This window comes from Leptonychotes weddellii, chromosome 1 (genome assembly GCF_054177405.1).
Source record: "Leptonychotes weddellii isolate Sample4059 chromosome 1, ASM5417740v2, whole genome shotgun sequence".
NCBI classification, from domain to species: domain Eukaryota; kingdom Metazoa; phylum Chordata; class Mammalia; order Carnivora; family Phocidae; genus Leptonychotes; species Leptonychotes weddellii.
In genome coordinates, this window is record NC_138369.1 from 64,775,480 (window position 1) to 64,796,466 (window position 20,987).

At 47.2% G+C, this 20,987-nt stretch overlaps 1 protein-coding gene across 2 annotated transcripts; it reads left to right on the forward strand.

Moving 5' to 3' along the window:
* The first annotated feature begins 13,757 nt into the window (after positions 1–13,757).
* EOMES (eomesodermin) lies at positions 13,758–20,323 on the forward strand. Of its 2 annotated transcripts, none has more exons than XM_081825565.1 (6): positions 13,758–15,022; positions 16,016–16,170; positions 16,817–16,938; positions 17,379–17,537; positions 17,627–17,688; positions 18,512–20,323. In XM_081825565.1, the coding sequence occupies exons 1-6, from the start codon at positions 14,139–14,141 to the stop codon at positions 19,191–19,193; spliced, it is 2,064 nt and encodes a 687-aa protein (XP_081681691.1). In that variant the 5' UTR covers positions 13,758–14,138; the 3' UTR covers positions 19,194–20,323. The 2 variants fall into 2 exon arrangements, with proteins under 2 accessions (XP_081681691.1, XP_006740602.3); XM_006740539.3 differs by having other exon boundaries at positions 13,760–15,022; positions 18,455–19,427.
* The last annotated feature ends 664 nt before the right edge of the window (positions 20,324–20,987 follow it).

The window sequence follows — 20,987 nt, forward strand, 5'->3', positions numbered from 1 at the left end:
TAAATAAAATCTTAAAAAAAAGGAAAATGTAATAAAAGATCCCCTTTATAGCAGAAATAACAATATAATCAACAACAAAAATACTATGGATAAATTTATCAAGAAAGCATACAGCTATACTGAGAGAAAAACTTGAGGAAAAGTTAGAGACATACATTAATTTTGGAAAGAAAGTCTATTTTGTAAAGACATCAATTTTTTATAAATAAATTTTTAGATTCAATGCAATCTTGATCAAAACTCCAATTCTCAGTTTCATCTAAAAGAATACAATAAGAGAATAGCCCAGAAATTGCTTTAAAAAGAAAGTAGTGTAGGGGCCCCCAGGTGGCTCAGTGGGTTAAGCGCTAACTCCTGATTTCAGCTCAGGTCACGATCTCAGGGTCCTGAGATTGAGCGCCTCCTTGGGCTTCGCATCCCTCCTGGGGCTGAGCGCAGGCTCAGTGCAGAGTCTGCTTGAAATTTTCTTTCTCTCCCTCTCCTACTGCCCTTCCCCCTGCTCTCACTCTCTCTCAAATAAATAAGTAAATACAATCTTAAAAAAAAAAAGAAAACAACTTGGTGTATATTTTGGTGCTTTGGGGGAAAATTATAAAGCTAAGTAAAATAACATGTCACTAAAACAGAAACAGTCAAATATTCAATGCTGTTAATAGGGTTCAAAATTATACCCAAGTATAGATGGAAACGTGGTATATATTTTTAGAAGCACTTCAGATTAATCAGTAAATGGTTTTTAAACAACTGGTTAGCTACTTGTTAGAACATAAAGATAAATTTCTACCATTCTTTTCCTCAAATTAATTTCAAATATATCAAAAAAATATGATATAAAAACACTGGAAGAGATCTTAGAGAAGGTCAGGTTTTTCTATAGCTTCACATAAAGCCCAACATGTATCAAGAAAGATTCATATTTTCTGTGCAGAATATGTCATCATAAACTAAGTCAAAAGATAAATGCTAAAATAGGGGGAAATATTTGCAACACTCCACAAAGTATGATATATATGATATTTAAAGAGCTCTACTAAACTTAAATATGAAGCACAAATTCATTAGTCATTTTAGAAATGCAAAGTAATATTTTCCCTTACCAGAATCACAGAGACTAGAAGAGTAAGTAATAGCTGGTGTTGGTGAGAATGAGGAGAAATAGATGCTCTTAAACATTTTTATTGGGAATGTAAGTTGGTACAAAAAATTCTGTTAAATGTGTACCAAAATTTTATACAAATATATTTGATCTAATAATACCAATTCAAGGGATTCATTCCAATGAAATAGTAGGACATGTATGTAAAGATTTCCATGCAATGATATTGTGGTGTTGCTTATAACAGGAAAAACTGAACAATGTTCGTATATTTACAGATTACATATGTATAATATTTGTGTAACATTATGTCCAGGCATATCTGGAAAGGCACACAGTGGTTAAAGTTAAGATAGTGGTTCAAATTAACCTACACATTAACCTAATTTTATCTCAGAAGGTAGGGCAAGTTCAGCCAGCAGCAGCTCAAAGAAGTCATCAAGGATCCAGATTCTTTGCTTCTCCCTTAATCTGTTGCTTGAGCACTGGGTTCCCTTAAAGAGATACCCCTCACTGTCCCACCATGGTGTCAGAGGCCATCAGGCTACTTGCTTCCTTTTTCTACAGAAGTAGGATTGTGAAAGGAAAAAATAAACCTCTCTCCTAACCACTGACTCTAAGTTATCCCCTTCAGTCTGGACCACTAGCAATTTCCATGGAAACAACATGTACTGATTGGCTTAAACTAAAGAGGCTCTCCCCCATATTGGGTCTGGGGTCACTTTTCCCTGAGTCACGTGAGGAAGGAATAGATGCCTGAATAAAATAGGAATTCTTTTTGGAAAAACAAGTGGGGTAAGATGAACACTAGGTAAGACACCCATTGGTGACCCTATATGTAACCACAAAATGCCAAGAGTGGTTATCACATGGAGGTTTGGTTATGAGTGCTCAGGGTTTTGGTTTTGTATTTTTTTTTCTCACTATTCCTTTTTTTTTCCCCTGAACATACCATCAGAGGGAAAAAAGTTTTTCCTTGATTATTAAAAAAAATGAAATATCAGTGGAAAATCTAGACTTGAGAATTTACTGGTATCCGTGCCTCCACCTTTATGCTAGAAATTTTTGACTGAGGCAATTGCTAGAAAGTCATAAATATATAAGATGAAAGGATATCAAGGGGTTCCCTCTGGCATTCTGAGTATTTCCCTATCCCTGTCTGCTTTGTCAACACACTTATCTATGGATGTTCAAAGATTCATAGAAAAAATGTAAGCATTCATAAACATTTAGTGCTTGGATGTTAGATCACAAAACAATAAATGTATGCTAAAGCATTATTTGCATCTATCTTCTTGCCTCCTATTTATCTCCTCCTCCTTTCTTTAATTTGATATCCCTTCCTTAATACTCCCTAGCATTGTTACAATTCAGTCCTAAGAGTAAGAGTGCCATGCTTAAATAGCCCAAGACTTTAAAACGTTACACACCTTGTTTAAAAATATATGGTCTGGTGGGTGGGGGGATGGGGTAATTGGGTGATGGGCATTAAGGAGGGCCCTTGATGTAATGAGCACTGAGTGTTATATGAAACTGATGAATCACTAAATTTTACCCTTGAAACTAATAATACACTATATGTTAACTAAACTGAATTTAAGTAAAAATATTTAAAAATAAATAAATAAAAATATATGGTCTGACCTGTATCACCCAGCAATCCCAGAGGCCTGACAGAAATGCACTACATATGTTCACCAAAGGACATGCCCAAGAATGTTCATACCAGCACTCTCTATAATAAGTCACACTGGAAACAACCCAAATGTCTCCGGCAGAATGAATAAATTATATATTCACATCATGGAATAATACACAGCAAGAAGAATGCACAAATGCAATTACTCGCATCAACATGAGCAAATATCCCAAACAAGTTGAATGACAGAAGCCAGACACAAAGAATGCACTGTAAGAATCCATTTATATAGAATTCAAAAAATGAGAAATCTAACTGATGGTGATAGAAGTAAAAATGGCAGCCGCCTCTTAGCAGGCAGTGACCAGAAGAGGGCATGGGGCCTTCTGGAGTTCAAGCAATACTGGATTTCTTAACATAGATGCTGGTTATACAAGTGCATTCAATTTGGGAAAAATTATTGAGCTGTGTATTTAGGGTATGTGTACTTTTCAGTATGTACTACATTTGAATTTTTGAAGTTTATTTTTTTAAATATGGCCTGAAATGTGCAGATTATCATTTCCTTATGTTTTTTTATTTTTTATTATTTTTAAAAGATTTTATTTATTTATTCATAAGAGACAGAGAGAGAGAGGCAGAGGGAGAAGCAGGCTCCCCGCTGAGCAGGGAGCCTGATGCGGAACTCGATTCCAGGACCCTGGGATCATGACCTGAGCCAAAGGCAGATGCTTAACCATCTGAGCCACCCAGGCGCCCCTCCTTATAAGTTTTTTTAATGGATGACATGAATGATCTTGGCTGTATAAGGTTGTTTTGCCACATGATCCTTTTCTACCCCTAAACAGTCATAAAACTGAAGTCCAATTGAAATAAAGACCCCATTCTACCACTTAATTGAACCCTGAAGTCCTTTCTTTCCCCCTCACCTCTATTCCCCTTCTTCTAACCCTTTTGAGTTTCAGTTGACTCAAGAGAGACAATTTTCTCAGCGTAGAGTGAGATTAGGACCACAGTGGGTTTATATCCTATCTCTGCAACTTGGTGGTGGTCTGATTTGAAGTAACTTAGCCTTCAGTGCCTCCGTTTTCTCATCTGTAAAGTGTTTTTAATAAAAATGGTTCCTACTTCATATAGTTGTCGTGAGGACTAAATGAGCTAAAAGATGCAAAGCATCGAGCAGTGAGCTCATTAGATGACACTGGTTTGCATAAATTCTAGGATGCACCTTTTAATTTCTGGAAATCCAGAAGCATTCTACAACCAATGAAGTCTTACAATCACTGTTGGTCAGGTGACAGTTGTGACATAGCTGTCCCTGCCTGGGCTTCTGGCTTTTATTTTTCTTTTATGAGTGAAATATGAAAAATAACACTTTGTCTAAAAAAGCAGTTCTTTCAATAAGCACAAAATAAAAATTTTTGGAGCTGGCTTTTTCTTTCTTAGTGACAAATAAAATAACGGAGTATGTTAATGGATGGCATCTTAGATTCCATGAAATGTCATGAAATTCCTCATGAAGAAGCCCTTTGGCATTGTTGCATTTAAAAAAATATTTCCATGCTTTATTTGACTTCTATGTTTTAAAATAAATCATTTTAAACTAGGTATTTTCCAGTGATCTTTAAAGCTTCCCTAGGAACTGGGCAATTGAAAGACTTCCCAGGGATGCAGAGCACTGTGACCAGATGCTCAGCTCTCACTTGCTTCCTTCTGCTCTTAAAATGCCTTTTCTCCCTCCTCCACTGCCAATCCCAAAGCACCAGCAAGCACAAGACCCCGGCACAGTGTTCCCTCACACTCTTCTCTCCCTTCCCTCCTGAGCTCAAATGTCAGTTCTTCAGAAAGACCTCCATCGACCCCGAGCCCAAAAGCCCAGTGGTTCTCCAACTTTGTTACATATTGAAATCATTTAGACAACTTCTAGTAATACTGATGCCTGCGTCTCACTCTCAGAGATCCTGATTTAATTGTTCCTGGGCTGCTACTGGGGCACTGAGGTTTTTAAGAGTGCCCCAGGTGATTCTGCCAAGATTGGAAACCACTACATTACCCTGCTGGATGATTTTCTTAATTGCTTACTTGATGTTGTATCTTCCACCAGCTTCTGAAGACATGGAAGCTTATCCTTGTCAACATTGTCCAGTCTTGGATCCGAACACCCTCCTAAGAGCTGAGCCTCACAGTGCGCCTTCTAAGAAGTCTAGAGAGCTTCGGCTTCTTCGAGAGTTGCCATTAAGCCTTAAGGAATTTGGGAAGTAACTCAGATCGGGTCATTTCTTGGGCCTTTGGCAACACGCGATTTCTGCCCCGCGTCTGCCCAACTTCATCCCCACCCCCAGCAGCCCAGCCAGGCGGGATGTTAATGGGGCTGACGGTCCCCTCCAAGTCCTCCTCTTTGATCGGCCTTGGGACTGTCTAGCAGATCCCTCCCCGGCCCGTGAGCCCCAGGAGCACAGGTCAGGGTCCGAGAGCTTGTTTACCCGATTCTGGGGTCTGAGAGTACAAACAATGAGGGTTCTCAAAAGCAAGAAAACTCCCACAGCGAGGCCCGGGCGGGGTTCCGCGCACGCGGAGCAAGGGGGCGCTGCGCCTTCCGCGGCGCACACCGCTCCTCCCGCGGCGCGCGTTTCCGGGGGCGCGGAGCAGCAGGCGGGCGGCCTCCAAGCGGATCAGGGGATCGCAGCGTGGCTCGGCGTTGGCGCGCGCAGCTGCGAGGAAAGCCCCCAAACACCAATATAATTTATTTAAGCCTTTGGGGCACGCCCTGGGATGTGTTGAGTTAGCAAAACCTCCGACTTCCCCAGGAGCTAACTTGAAGACGTATTTTAAGTGAAAAAAGCAAATTGTTGAAGAGTGCGTATAAAAACATGCAGACGGGTGGGGGAGAGATAAGGAGGAATCCAGGTGCATACACACACTTGCTAGTGCAAAACAGGTAATAAGCCCCGGAAATACACACAAGAAATTAATCGTGGTTGCAGTCAGACCGAGGTGCGCGCGAGATGTTGCAACCCGGTGGCTTCTGAGTTCTTTAAAAGCCTTATGCAAGTATATGTAGATAGATAGATGATAGATAGATAGATAGATAGATAGATAGATAGATAGATTTTCTATTGTATTATATATTGTATGGTGTTGTTTATAACGTATTCTATTGTGAAAGATACATTTTATTATAACACCGTACAATAGGTTATGTAATATACATATACATTTATCTCTGGTTGGTAGAGTCAAAGAAGTTCAAGTTGGCCTCTGCCTTCCAGGCTTACCTAACATACAGAGAGAAAGGCTTGGTAAAAAGGCAAAGAGGGAGAACCAGAAATATGTGGGACACCCTCCTATCTTTTCACCCAAGGCGCGCCCCGGTGATTGTGGGGAAAGGGACAGGGGAAACAGGCGCTCGGCTGCCCGAGTGCAACCCCGAGTGCATTAGGAGTTCTAAGCCTGCGGCCGAGCAGAAGCCGAGAACCCACGCTTGGGGCGCAGAAGCCTGGGTTTCAGCCCCTGCCCGGAATTGCCTTTTTTTTTTTTTTGCTCGGGCCACACACACCGAGGCGTGGGTGGACTCTATCTTGCGTCAGAAAGGGGCACTCGCCGCGCGCCCGGGGCTCTAAGAGACTCCCTTGGCTTCTCTGATGGCGGGGCTCGGTCCCTGGGCTGCGTGTCGCCGGGTTAGGGTGGCCGCAGAAGCCCGGCGCGCCAGGGAGAGAGAGACCCAAGAGGCGGCCTCGATTCCCCGCGCATCCGCAAAGGAAAGGCTTCGAGCGTCCGCCAGATAGGCGAGAAGGGTCCCCAACAGCTCGCAAATCCCAGCTCCCGAGCGCGTAGGATGGGCGCTCGGCTGCGCGCTCCGCGGCTGGGAATGGGCAGGGAAAAGGAAACGCGACAGGCAGGGAGGCTGTTGCTTCGCCGCCGCTCTCTCTGCGGATCGCCCCTCTGTCAAAGCTCGAGCCCAGAAAGCCCGGTTTTCTAGTAAAGGTTTCAGGGTTCCCGGGAAAGAGCACCGCCTTCCCAGCTTCCAGGTCCGCTGGAGCGGCTGCTCACAAATGGTATGCCCTCAGGGAAGTTTACTTGACCTCTCTCAGATTCGGTTTTCCTATTTGTAAAATGGGGATGATAAAAAGTGCCTACCTCTGTGAGGTGGTAGCGAGGGTTTAAGTGGAATATTGTACGCCAAGAGCTTGGCCCAGGCCGAGCTTGTAGAGAGAGGTCCACCCCTGCTGTGGTTATCCCAAGCAAGAAGGACTAGCCAGAACCCAGGATTGGGATATAAGGTGGAGTTATGGGGCCCAGCTTCCATAAAGGAGACTCATTTTAAAGGTCCAGGGGCTGCAGATGCGCACCGAGCGCTGTCCACTCGCTTCCTTCGAAGCCACACATGATCCCCATTCCAACACTTACCTGGAAGCCTTACCCCTCAGAGAAAACAACGCCCCACACCCCGCCCCATTCACACGTCCTTAACCCCTCCCCTGGGAGCCCCGCAGCTCAGATTGCCAGGATTCAAACTCCCAGGCCACCATTTTTAGCTGTGTGCCTGTGGACAAGGGCCTTCATTTCGCCAAATACCGCCTTACCCTTCTGTAAAATGGGTTCTTAAATACATCGTAAGGTGCCGGTTTTAAAAAATCGTACAGATAAAGCCGAGAGTCTGTCCTATGCTGCTTTTATTATTTTCCTCCCTTGGCTGTGGATCAGAGGATCAACTCTATTCTAGAAAAGTGAGCCTCAAATGGATGAAGAAATAATGTCAGCTGCTCTTTGCTCCTCCCAGAAACTCCCTTCCCCGCGGACCCTTGTAATCTTTGGGAGGAGGGGGTTCCACGGACCTTCCTGGACCCTGCCCAGTGGTTAAGCGGTCCGGGCTGACCAGGACTTGGGGGCCTCCTCAACAGCAGCTTTCTACGGTTGCTCTTGCTTTGCTCTTGTCCTCTCAATTTGCAGATGCCGCCACTGAGGCCCGCAGGGCACCCCAGCGAGTGGGTCCAAATGGTGTCCTTTTGGGGACCCCCAGTTCAGGGTGTCTTCTCCAGGAGCGAGAGCCCTGCGGGAGGCATCCGACCATTCACTCAACTCCTTCGTGGTCGGGCGTTTAACCAAGTAGGTGGAGAACAAAACCTGAGCTAAATACCCTTTTTTTTTTTTTTCTATGACAAATAATCGGCCAGAAAGGCAAAATCCCGGCGGGAGGCGGGAGGGCAAGGAGGCCTGGGAAAAACAGAATGCTAATGCAGGCCTGGAGGGGGCGGAAGGCGCACCCGGGCTAGGGCTCCCCAGCCGCCTCCCTTTGAAGTGCACCTTTCCAGCCTCGCTCAAGGGGAGGGCGCTGGATTCCACCCTTCCCCCCCACCCCCTCCATCCCGCAAGGTTCTGGAGAAACTGAAAGAAGCTGTAGGAACAACTGGGGACTCTCCTCTCGGGTTCTAACCGACTCAGTCCTGCCTCCTACTTCTAGTTCACGTTGTTTTTGACCTGTTGGTTCCTGGCCTCCCCCCAGCAGATCCGGATGCATCCTTGTTTCGCCCCAGTATCTACTAAGAAGAGGGCGAAAAACGAGCTCAATATAAGTGTGATGGGGAGTAATAGGAAAGAGTTTAGACCTTCCTATGTGCCAGGTGCTGTTCTAATTGCTTTACATTCTGTATGCTATTATTACAAGTGGGAACTGGGGGACAGAGGGTTAAGGAGTTTGCCCAGACTCACAAAGGTAGTAAAAGGTAGAAAGCCACAAATACATAAAATTCTGCATACAACGTTCTGCTTTTCTCTTAGTTTATGGAATGATCTCTTTGGTGCCCTTCTTTCCTCCCTCCTCCTCCCCCTCTCTTCCTTGGTTCTTATGGGCTTAATGCTTTCTGCTGAGTAACTTCTCAACCAAGATTTCCCCTCTCCCCATTTCTCGCAGGGGGCCTGAATGGGAGATTCCAGCTGCCCTGTCATTCTGAAGCTTTGGTCAACAGGATTGGATTCTGCCCACCTGTTGTGTAGACATCCTGCCGCACGTGTACCATAGAGGTGGCTTCTGTAGAAACACTCATTGCCATAGGCTCTGCCGACTCTCTTAGTGATATGCAAGTGATTTATGGTCAGGAGGATATTTCTCCTTGGCTACATGTTGGTTGTTCCCGTTAACAGCTGTACTGCAATTCCAGCACTAACTTTTCTATTTTCCTGTGGAAGAGTGTTAACATGGAAATACACAGGAAAAGCCATGCAATCACGTAACAACTTTGGGTTAGGAAAGGTCTAGAAAAGATTTTTAAAATCCTAAAACGTCTTAAAAAGATGAAAATGCCAGGTCCATTAATTTAGGAAGATCTGTGTTATCTTTTTTTCTTATAGGATAGGGAAAATAGTATTTTCACTTTTGTCTTCATGGTTATAAATCCTGAGACCTGACACTGTCCTTGGGCTATTTTATCTGTTCTAGTTTACAGATTTAGTAACCCTTTTCCTTCAGTCAACAGATGAGCCCCTACTAAGTGTCAGGACTTTCAAGGTGCAAAAGTAAGCAAGACAGGTGGAACCCTGTATAACTCTTTCATATTTTAATGTAGCAATAATTAGCCAAATAGTCCCATAATTTATTTCTGAGAGTTTTTTACTTTATTTACTTTGCCCCACATGGCTTTCTTGTATTTATGTGAATCTATGTACTTCCATAAATGTGAATATAATAATGATAGAGCAGCACTGAAATCCAGGAATTCATTTGCTGTTTAAAAAATACTTCATAAAAAAAGATTCTTGACTCAATGTTCAAGAAAAGATCAGTTATTTTTTGTAATAAACAACTTTGAGTATGTTTCTTAACTTTCATTCCAGGATTCCCCCATCTCTTCATATTTTAACAGTAAGTTACAATTGCACTTAGCAATCTAAATACATAGATGGATAGCTAAGAAATAGTTTAAATTAGCCATGTTTGTTTGAAAAAAATACCATGAGTTTAATGTAACCCTTTGCCTCACGCATCTGTGGACCTGGAGATTTTTTTTTTTTTTTTAAAGCAGTGATCATTCTATTCCAGCGTCATGGTGAAATATAAATTCTTATAAAAGTGAAACTGTGTTGGTGGGTGTATCTTGCTGTTGCCAGCAGAATCAAAACTACTTGTCCTTGCCAAAATGTTTTATCTTACAGGACATTTTCTTTAAAAGAAAAAAAAAGTGAAACATGAACAACCTTACGGTGATGAAAGCTCCCTCCCCCTTTGGAAAGCACAGTGGAGGTGGCAGATCTGGCCAGCAGAGAACAAAGGGCCAAAGAGTTAACCTGAGATGGTGAAATAAAATGTAACATCAACAAAGAAAAGGCCATAGATAAATAGTAAAAGGACCAATTCACCACAAAACACCCATTGACGTTTTCCCAGAGTCCAGGCGAAGCGCTGGTGACCGGGTAATGTTGGAATGTTTTCCTAGGGTTAAAAGGAGAACCGGCAGCAAGTCTGCTCAGAATTTACAAAGTGTTTGAATAACACGGACGGTGTTTTGATAACACATTTTTAGTGAGGGTGAAAATAATAGACTTTATTGGGACATTTATATGGGCCCCCTTGGTTGTGTGTAGAGGGGGGCAGGGCAGGAGGAAAACCATAGATCATTGCACTCATCTATAACTCACTCCTGTAACTTATTCACATATATGTATATGTAATTGATGTGTAATAGTCTTGTTATAGCAAAATGTTTCTCAGTGTGGCTTTTAAAAGATGAATGCACTGATAGTGGTCACCTTTAAGCGGGGAGAAATGGGTAAAGAGGTCACCTGGCCAGGTTGGCAATAACTGTGTGTTCTCAGGATGAGATGGTGGCATGAAGCTGATATGATTGCTTGAACCAGTAGAGCATAAGATCTTCTATAGGCTCACACACAGGCTTGGCCTTGGCTTCCTTGTAGCCTTCAAAGGGTCCTGCTTGCCCCAACTCAGGCTGAAAGGTGCAAGATTTGAGTTAATCCAGCCGGCATTTGGGTCTGGGGTTCCAAGGGGTCTCCACGTTTCCTCCCCGGTGTTGATGTTTTTGTTCAATGTATTCCAATACACTGTCAGTTGAGCCACATAAAACCAGGCACCTTTCAATAAATGTCTCATTTGGATTTCATGAAGCTTGGGGTGTAATTGAAATCAAACAGCAAACAGGCTGGAAGGCGCTGTTATTTGCCCACCCAGTCTAAGGAGGGTGCTGCCTGACATGTTCACTGAAGCCAGTGCTTTAGCTTTCTTTCCTGTTCCTATTTCTGGAGAAGAGTGCTTGGGTTTTAAAGTTTGGCTGGGATACACGAAAATATTTTTTATGTCTCTTTCCCTGACTATAAGTAAAATGGAGCCAGCAAAAGAAAATCCATTCCAAGTAGGAAATCACAGATTTGCTCATCTATAACTCTCCAGGCATTTAGACTAGTATATTCCATGTGTAATAATAATAATAATAATAATGCAATTAGTCAATACAGGAAAACCATTCAGTGAGATTTCTTTATCTCTATGTTGTCAGGAAAAAATCATCTTTGGTTGAAACAGTGCTTTTCATTATGTTAAAAAAGAACTTGTAACTTATAAATGTACTATAAATCATGTATATGTTTTCCATGTTCCCAAAATGCCAGGTCTCAGAGTAGTTTTGTGCTAGCCCGAATTTTGATTCTCTTTGAATTCCTTTTTATTTCCCCATCTGTAAAATGTGTTAAAGTTTGGGTAAAATAATGGATATACTGGGGAGGTGGGGAGATGTAAACTGCAATTTCCTGCCCCAAGAGTCAACACTAATCTTGATCACGCATACGGTGTATATATTTAATAATTAGGTAGCACTCAGAATGAACCCACGCGCTTTCAAGAGCTTGCTCTGGGGCTGGAATAAAATCAACCCTTTCTGATGTGGCGCGGGGGACAGCTGGCCCGCGTTATTTGCGCCAGAGTGGGTCGGAACGATGCCTGTTGCCGGCCATGGCACTTTGCCACGCGCAGCGCTTCCCTGCCCGCCTCGAAAGCAATTTGAAGGGACACAGAGGCCCGCTTTCTCTCTGTGATAAAGCGCAAAACTGATACCTACCCCCAGCCACCCTATCTCCAAATAATGTGAGATTCCATCTCACCCCTACTTTTGCCTCACACATCCTGCAGCTCAGGTCAAGCCTAACGTGGAGGAGCCCGCGAGGCGTAACCAGGTTCCCCAAACCCGAGCTACGTCGCCAAGATACCCAAACCGCGCAGCCCCTTCCTTTCCTGTTCTCGCGTCCCCCTCACGGAATCTCCACTTTGAAAATCATGAAGTCTGCAAACGCACAAAGTACTTGAAAAATTCAATTCTTCACGACTTCCCTCGGTCAAAATAAAACAAAAGCCGGGAGGTGGGAGTGGACGGTGGGGGTGATCGGAGCAGGGAGCCAAGCCAAACCCGACCTCAACTAGCAGGACGAGATGCTAGGGGCGCTGGGCTCAGTGCGCTCTGGGCCACCTTTCCAGGGATCTGCTCCCGGGCTGCTCTGCCCAGGACCTGCGGGACCACCGCCCCGGCCCACTCGCTTAACGTGCTCCCTCCCCACTGGCTGTGTCCTGAACCTGAAAACCTTCTCACGCCCCCGGTTTTCACCACCCCGCAAAACTGGTAAATTCCCTGGAACGTCCGAGTGTATTAAGAAACCGTCTTGCTCTCTAACCCAGACGTGCAGCTGTTGGTTTATGCTGCTGTGGTTTGAACCTAGGTTGGAAAGCTTCGAGCTATTCTGCACTGGCGTGTGCGCGCTCAAGAAATCCTGCGGCCGCCTCATCTGTTGTGGGCTAAGAGTTTCCCGTGTGATCGTGTTCGGTTGGGGAAGCAGAGTCCCAACATCTCAGCCGGAAAATGCGCTCCCGGAGCGATTACAAGCCGCGTCTGTAATTGCTTATTAACAGCGAATATTCATGCTTCTCCCTATCCGCAATGAAACATGCCTCCCCCCTTTTCGGTAATAAAACAATAAAATAAGACGGCACCACTCTTGACTCTACTGTCTGCGGAAACGCAAGGGAGAAACAGGCAGCTGGGGCAAAAGGGCTTAATTCAGTATCAAACTGATTATTTCACTAATTATTCTACCTTCTGTGTTGCGCCGCAGAGGAGAGGCGCAGGGAATCTCAACCGCACTGCTGCTGGGGAACCTTTGTTTCTCGGTGCCAGGCCCCACTGAAGATGGTGTGTGGGGTGGAGGGAATCCGGGATTCAGGGAAACGGAGCTGCGGCGGATTTTCAGTTGTGGGGAGTAAAAGTGATTGCCTTCTGAAAGCAGGCGTGTTGGCAAGAGGGTGAGGGTGTCCCCAGTACCCCACCCCGCCAGGGCTTCTGACTCATAAGCCGGTCCTCAAGGATGGCAATGTGCTCTCGCTGTCCCCGGAATCCCAAACGCGGAGCGCAAGGTTTCCTCTTCACGAACCCTTCCCAGTTGAGTAAAAGAGTAGAACCGAACAAAATGGGGTTCCTGTAGGCTGAAGGCCTGGGAGCCTTCCACCATCGGGAGGAAAGTGTGCCTGGAGCTACAGCCCCCGATGAGGAAAGAGACCTCGCCTCGGCCTCTCTCCGACTCTCCCCAGATCCCCACCCTCAGGGACCGGTGCCTCTCTGCAAGACTTCAGCTTGCAGAGCCTTTCTCGCGCCAGCCTCTAAAACCTGCTCCCGCCCCCGCATCCTCCTCTCAGAGTGCTGAGATGACTTCTGTGCCAGGAGTGGACCCCGCTACGCAGACCCCAAACCCCGTTCTCCTAAACTCCAGCAAAATACGGACACCAGAATTGATTCTCACAGTAGGACAGAGTCTCAAAAAAAAAAAAAAAAAAAATAGACTAAAGGAAAAGAAAGTCGCAGTCGACATGATCCAATTAGTAAATGCCTAATTGAATTAGTGTCACCTCCGTCAGCCAATAGGAGAGTCCCCGGGCTGTGGGGCCGCGAAGCCCCTCCCTGGCCGCACATATATAAAGCAGCCAATGACAGCCCGCAAGTTTCCAAGTGGTCAACTTGACCCACGCTCGGGCAGTCGAGAAGGGCAGAAAGGCTAGCGCTGGTGGGTGGATGGGGACAGAGATCTAAATCCTCTTCTTCCTGGGTGTGAGCGTGGAGGAGGACGGGGGTGCAGAGTGGCAAGAAGGACGGGAAGGGAAAAGGAGAGTGCTTTTCGGTCAATTTCCACCTCCTGCCTTCAAACTCAGTGAGCTTTCCTCGCGGAAAGGACGCTGGGTTCCCGGCGCGCGGGTGCGCGCCTTAGCGGCCCGCGTGCGGCCAGGTGGGTAGCCCCAGCACCGGAGGTAGGGGAAGTTACCTTCCCCTCGGAAGAGGGCGCTGGCTCCCCCATCCTGCCTTTATATTAAGGCCGCGGAAGGAGAGGAAGCAGCCAGCTGCCGTCTGCGCTTTGCAAAGCATGCAGTTAGGGGAGCAGCTCTTGGTGAGCTCGGTGAACCTGCCCGGCACGCACTTCTACCCGCTGGAGAGTGCGCGAGGCGGAAGCAGCGGGAGCGCAGGCCACCTCCCTGGCGCGGCCCCCTCGCCTCAGAGGCTGGACTTAGACAAAGCGCCCAAGAAGTTCCCTGGCAGCCTCTCGTGCGAGAGTGGGAGCCGGGAACCCACGGCCGCCAGCGCGGGGGCCCCCGCGGCCATGCTCAGTGACGCCGACGCCGGGGACGCCTTCGCCAGCGCCGCGGCAGCGGCCAAGCCCGGGCCCCCGGACGGCCGCAAGGGCTCCCCCTGCGGGGAGGAGGAGCTGCCCTCAGCCGCTGCCGCCGCCGCCGCCGCCGCCGCCGCCGCCGCCGCCACCGCGCGCTACTCCATGGACAGCCTGAGCTCGGAGCGCTACTACCTCCAGTCCCCCGGGCCTCAGGGCTCCGAGCTGGCCGCGCCCTGCTCGCTCTTCCCCTACCAGGCGGCGGCAGGAGCGCCCCACGGATCCGTGTACCCTGCTCCCAACGGGGCGCGCTACCCCTACGGCTCCATGCTGCCCCCCGGCGGCTTCCCCGCGGCTGTGTGCCCACCTGGGAGGGCACAGTTCGGCCCGGGAGCCGGCGCGAGTAGCGGAGCGGGCGCGGGCGGCGGCGGCGGGGCAGGCGGCCCGGGGGCCTATCAGTACAGCCAGGGGGCTCCGCTCTATGGGCCGTACCCTGGGGCGGCAGCTGCGGGGTCCTGCGGAGGATTGGGGGCGTTGGGGGTTCCTGGTTCCGGCTTTCGTGCCCACGTCTACCTGTGCAACCGGCCTCTGTGGCTCAAATTCCACCGCCACCAAACCGAGATGATCATTACGAAACAGGGCAGGTGAGAGCAGCGCGGAGGGGCTCCGAGGTGAATGACAACTGAGTGACTGTGTGGTCCTGGGGAAGGCCGGGGGTGAGGGAGCTGTGCCCATTCGCTCCGCGATTTGTTGGGAGAGTGTTTTTCCGCGAGCATCTCCAATTCGGTGTCCCTCCCGGTCCGCGCACCGGTTTGTGCACGGTGCTAATGTTACAGCTGCCCCCCCCGCCCCCCTCCCCGTCACCCTCACCTGGACTGGCGAGAAGGAGGCGGAAATGGAAATTGGGAATTGTCCACAAAGCTGGATTTACTAGATCCGCCCGCTCGGCATACCGAGCTGGTCCCTGCATACCCGCGAGGAGCTGCGGGTGGGGAAAGGCGCAAAGGTTGGCTTCCTGAGCGCAGTAGATGGGCTCCCGCAGTTTTAGGCGCCAGAGTCTCCACGGGGCGCCTCGGGGAGATGGGCATCGGAGGGTTGGCTGGTGCGGGTAGTTGATTAGGCAGGCCCTGGAGCCAGACCTGGTGGGGTTCGGGACGTGAGAAGGTTCTGATACCCATCCAACTGCTAACAGTGGGTACGAATGGGAAATGGGAGGGGTGGGTGCTGGGAGAGGGGCGCTCAAGGGGAACTTTGAGCCTGACGAGTACCATTTAAAAATTTTAACACGAACAACTGAACGTTGTTCTCTGGTACTTAAACGTAGAAAAACGAATGATTTTTCATATCCTGGAAGAAAAATTAAGAACTTGAGTGGGGAGAGGGTGCAGTAGCACCTCAACTGGGGAAATGCTTACTTTGGGGCAAATTGTTTCAGAAAAGAGATGTTCCCAGAGTTGACAACTCAAGTATTTTGCAGAGTGAGGGGCCACTTTGTGGACCAGTATTCTGTTCTTTCTGTGGGCCTTTCAGTGTCCTACTCTGACCTACCCCAGGTGCCGGCAAACCTGGTCTGGTGCGGGCCTGCTCTCAGGCATCCGGATTTAAGCCGCTTATCCTGCTTCTGTTCCCTCATTCAGGCGCATGTTTCCTTTCTTGAGCTTCAACATAAACGGACTCAATCCCACGGCCCACTACAACGTGTTTGTAGAGGTAGTGCTGGCGGACCCCAACCACTGGCGATTCCAGGGGGGCAAGTGGGTGACCTGCGGCAAAGCGGACAATAACATGCAGGGTGAGGAGAGAGGAGGCCCAGGCAGGGAGGGGCGGGCACTGAACTCCTGACTCGGAAAGCTCACATTTAAATCGAGCACTTGCCCCTCATCTGGGGCCTAGAGGTGTTAGTATGAGTTTCTTGGTGTTGCTGTTGGAATGGGGGAGAGAGGGAGAGAATTGCCAAGTCAGATTTCTTGCCTAGGAATATAAACTTTGGTACTGTAACCATGACCCTACTCTTCCCCACCCTCCCCCACCAATTCCTACTAAATTCTCCTGGGTGGAAAGGGCTCCCAACACTCCAGCCTTCACTTGAGAAAGCCTTCCCCAAGGTTGAGTCCGCCCATGAAAACCCAACCACTTTCCATCAGATGTTGCCCTACCAGCTTTAGGAGGCCCCAAACTGACCTTCAAGAGACATCTCCTGGTGGCTCCTTTTATGTATTTTGAGGTAGCATTAAGATGACTGCCTTGTTCAAGGAGGGCCGGAAGCACAGGGGCCCTGGGAGGGCCGTCAGTGGAATCCCGGTGGAGAGCGAGCTCTGGGGAGACTTGTGCCTGAAGACTAGCTCTTGAATCTATATGTAACAGACATCCCTCCCCTATGTCCATGTGTAATCAGCCCTATCTGCTTGGGTTTTGTGTTTTGTTTCATTTTCTCTTAGGCAACAAAATGTATGTTCACCCAGAGTCTCCTAATACTGGTTCCCACTGGATGAGACAGGAGATTTCCTTTGGGAAATTAAAACTCACCAATAACAAAGGCGCAAATAACAACAACACCCAGGTAGAGTGACAGAGGACGGGGTGGCTTCTGGACATAGATTTCTTTTCCTAACAAGTTACCATACTCTTTGCTGTATTTGTAATATCTGCAGTTGTTTACCTGTTTGCTCACCTAGTTCTAACCTTTTTTTTTTTTTTCTTTTGACCTTTCATTTTCACTAGACTTCAGTCAACAGTGAGTTGACTATTAGGAGAAGAAATACTAAAGTCTTTGGGGGACTTAGTAACTAAGAGGAAAGAGTGTTTGTCAAACACGCATAGCCAGCCAGCTAGGTTTTAAGTTGCAAAAGCAGCAATGAGAAGATCTTAAAAATGGCTATAGAAAAAGGTAACTGTCAGTGGGCGACAAGCAGGAGTCCCATTCCAAAACATGTAGTTTGACAAGATTTACCTCTAAGAGACTTTATGGATTTGGCAGCTCTTTTTCTGTACCATTTCCAGATGATAGTGTTGCAGTCTTTACACAAGTACCAACCCCGACTGCACATTGTTGAGGTGACAGAGGATGGCGTGGAGGACCTGAACGAGCCCTCAAAGACTCAGACCTTTACCTTCTCTGAAACGCAGTTCATTGCGGTGACTGCCTACCAAAACACCGATGTGAGTGTCCCAAATGGCCCAAGAATCTCTACAGCTAGGTCCAGCGTGATAAAGCACTCATCAACTGACTGTTTTTCTCCCCTCTCTAGATAACTCAACTAAAGATTGATCATAACCCCTTTGCAAAAGGCTTCAGAGACAACTATGATTCGTAAGTGCAGCTTTTATTCATATTTGCATGGTCATCTTTGAACAGGACATACATAACCAGACACTTCCCAGAGAACATTCTAGGACGAGTCTTCACGTTTGTTTGGGATTTTCAGCTATTTTTATTTTTGCGTTTTGTCCCCCCTTGGCTAATCTTGCTTTAGAATTTTCACGGAAGGGTTTGTTAATTTTTAAAGCAATGTTAAGGGCTGAAAAATGAGGAGCTATTTTTTTTAACATTTGAGTGGAGATTTGAAATTTTCGTAATCTGCATTTATATACCTTCCTTTTCATTTGATCCAACTTTCTTATCCTCCGAGGAATAGGTATTATTACTCCCCCTCTTTTATTATCATTATTTTTTTTTTTTACATAAGAAAAACCTAAAACTAAGAGGATGTAATTTTCACAACATTAAACAGTAAAGCCCCACAAGGTCATTTACATGTGGGATTTCTAATACCACAGTCAGCATTCCTTCCCTGACATTGACAAAGGAGAGTGGCACTGTTCTTCAAGTTCTAGGACTTGCAAAGGTGGATTTTTCTATAGTTTAAATACTTAGTGCTTGGGAGGAAACTTTTTCCTTATGAGCCAAGCGTCGGGCTGAAATGGGCCAGTGCATCTCCTACCTCCATCCCTCCACTCCAGCAGACCAGTGCTCCCAGTACAGCCCACTATGTGAGCCTTTTTGATTTCTGGGAGGTGGTTATTTGGTAACAACATTAGGGTTTTTTTTTTTTTAAGTGTTTCTCTTTATATTGTAGCATGTACACCGCTTCAGAAAATGACAGGTTAACTCCATCTCCCACGGATTCTCCTAGATCCCATCAGATTGTCCCTGGAGGTCGGTACGGCGTTCAGTCCTTCTTCCCGGAGCCCTTTGTCAACACTTTACCTCAAGCCCGATATTATAATGGCGAGAGAACCGTGCCACAGACCAATGGGCTCCTTTCACCCCAACAGAACGAAGAGGTGGTCAACCCTCCCCAGCGGTGGCTTGTCACGCCTGTCCAGCAACCTGGGACCAACAAACTAGACATCGGTTCCTATGAGTCTGAATATACTTCCAGCACCTTGCTCCCATATGGTATTAAATCCTTGCCCCTCCAGACGTCCCACGCCCTGGGCTATTACCCTGACCCAACCTTCCCTGCCATGGCAGGGTGGGGAGGTCGAGGCTCTTACCAGAGGAAGATGGCTGCTGGACTCCCATGGACCTCCAGAACAAGCCCCACTGTGTTCTCTGAGGATCAGCTCTCCAAGGAGAAAGTCAAAGAAGAAATCAGCTCTTCTTGGATAGAGACCCCCCCTTCCATCAAGTCTTTGGATTCCAACGATTCGGGGGTATACACCAGTGCTTGTAAGCGCCGGCGGCTGTCTCCCAGCACCTCTAGTAATGAAAATTCTCCCTCCATAAAGTGTGAGGACATTAACGCTGAAGAGTACAGTAAAGACACCTCAAAAGGCATGGGGGGGTATTATGCTTTTTACCCAACTCCCTAAAGAGTTATTTTAACTACGTCAAAATGAGCTAACTTTTTGCAGATGGACTTGGTGGTGTTTTTTGTTGTCTTCTTTGCCTAGGTTTGCCAAAAAGACGTTTGCATTCCACCTTGATGCATCCCGTTTTGTGCAATCCTCTAAAAGAAGGTGCCAAAGCTTTTTAATTGCTGCAGGTAACTGAAACAAGCCTCGCATTTTTTTGTTTTTTAAATAAAATTAATGAAGGACTTTAAAGCGTTTTAAAAATTTGAAGGTTATTCAAGGTTCTGGATTTATTTATTGGAGGCACTAAACATTCAGAGAATCGGGCTGTGAAGATTCGGAGTGCTGAGCGCTAGCCAATGAGTTGAAAGATCTGGTTCTCATTCCTATGTGTAAATCTGTAAGCAGAGAGAATCCCGGAGTGGCAAGGTGTTTTGCTTCTGGAAGAGAAGGGCTGGGCCTTAAGCTTCAACAGGGGACTTTTTGCTGTTACTTTCTGCTAGGGACAAAAGATAGCTAGGCCTGGGAGGTGAGAAAAACCTTACGTGAAGGTGCTGGCTTTACCTGACTTTGATTCCTCCTAGGCTTTCGAAGCAAGCCATGTTTGGCCCTAGTTCAGGACTGTGTCACAGGCTAGGCCTCTGCTGTGGGCTGAGGTGGCTAGTAGGACTCAGGAGAAGGGGGTGGGGAAGGGAGTGGCCAAAAAAGAAAATAAGAGAGAGAATTTTAAAGTGTACAGTTTTGTGTGTGCTTAGATACACTGTAGAATACCATGGGATATATTGTACAAATAGTCTCCTTACGTGTCTGAGATGATGAAAATTGGTGCTTTGGCTTTGTCAAGAATTCACAGATCACCTGACAGCAGGGCTTGGGGGGGGATAGGTTCTCTCATCATCCCGGATATTGGGGAATATTCTGTTTACTTCTTAGATAGTTAAGAATGTATTCAGCTACAATGTACTAACTTGAAACATGTGTAAGGAAAACTCCCCTATTTCACCCTCTTTCTTTGCCATCCCCACTACCCAGCTCGGTAATGTGAAGAAACTAAAACCTGATGCCACAGCTCCTATAGGCTTTTTAGAGATCTTGGATTTTTATGTACAGTCTTAGTCATTTTTAATAAATGTGGTTCATTAAGGGAACAGGCATAGCTCTGTCTTCTGTACTTGGAGTTGTAATCTTTGTTTTAAAGATCTTATTTTTCTTCCCTCTCCACTCTTCTCCAGCATGAACAGTGTCCCCCCCCCACCCCACCCCCACCCGCAGGTTCTAGAATCTGTAAGTGGACACTGTAGTCATGAGGGGGTGGGGTTGCTTTTGTTTATCTTCTTTTTTTCTTGAAGATGAATGGGTTTATTTCCTCACCCCACTGGGAAGTCTGGACAATGGGTATTGGGCCGGTGGGGGTGGGGGTGGGGGAGAGGGGAGGTTGCAGAGATGCAGGATTGCCTATGTTAGGCTTAACCCGGCCTGGAAAACCTCGGCCACCAGCTCTTGGATTCCGGGCCCTGTCTCGGCCCGTGACCACTTCGTTCTCTGGGCTTTTTCCTAGGCTTTCTTGGGGCCACCCGTCCCAGGACCCACGTGGGCTCCCCGGGAACCCCCGCGGCCCTTTGAGCGCCCACGAGTTACTGGTCCCTGCAGCGCGGCGGGAAGCGGGCCGCCCACAACTCAGCTTCTGCTCCAACCTGCGGCTTTTTTTCTACATGGAGCCCCCAAGCGCACCCGCCGCTGCGGGCTGCTAGTCTCGGTAGCTGCTGGCCGGGGCGCGTCGCGGGCGGCCAAACTCGGCCACGGACGCTGGGG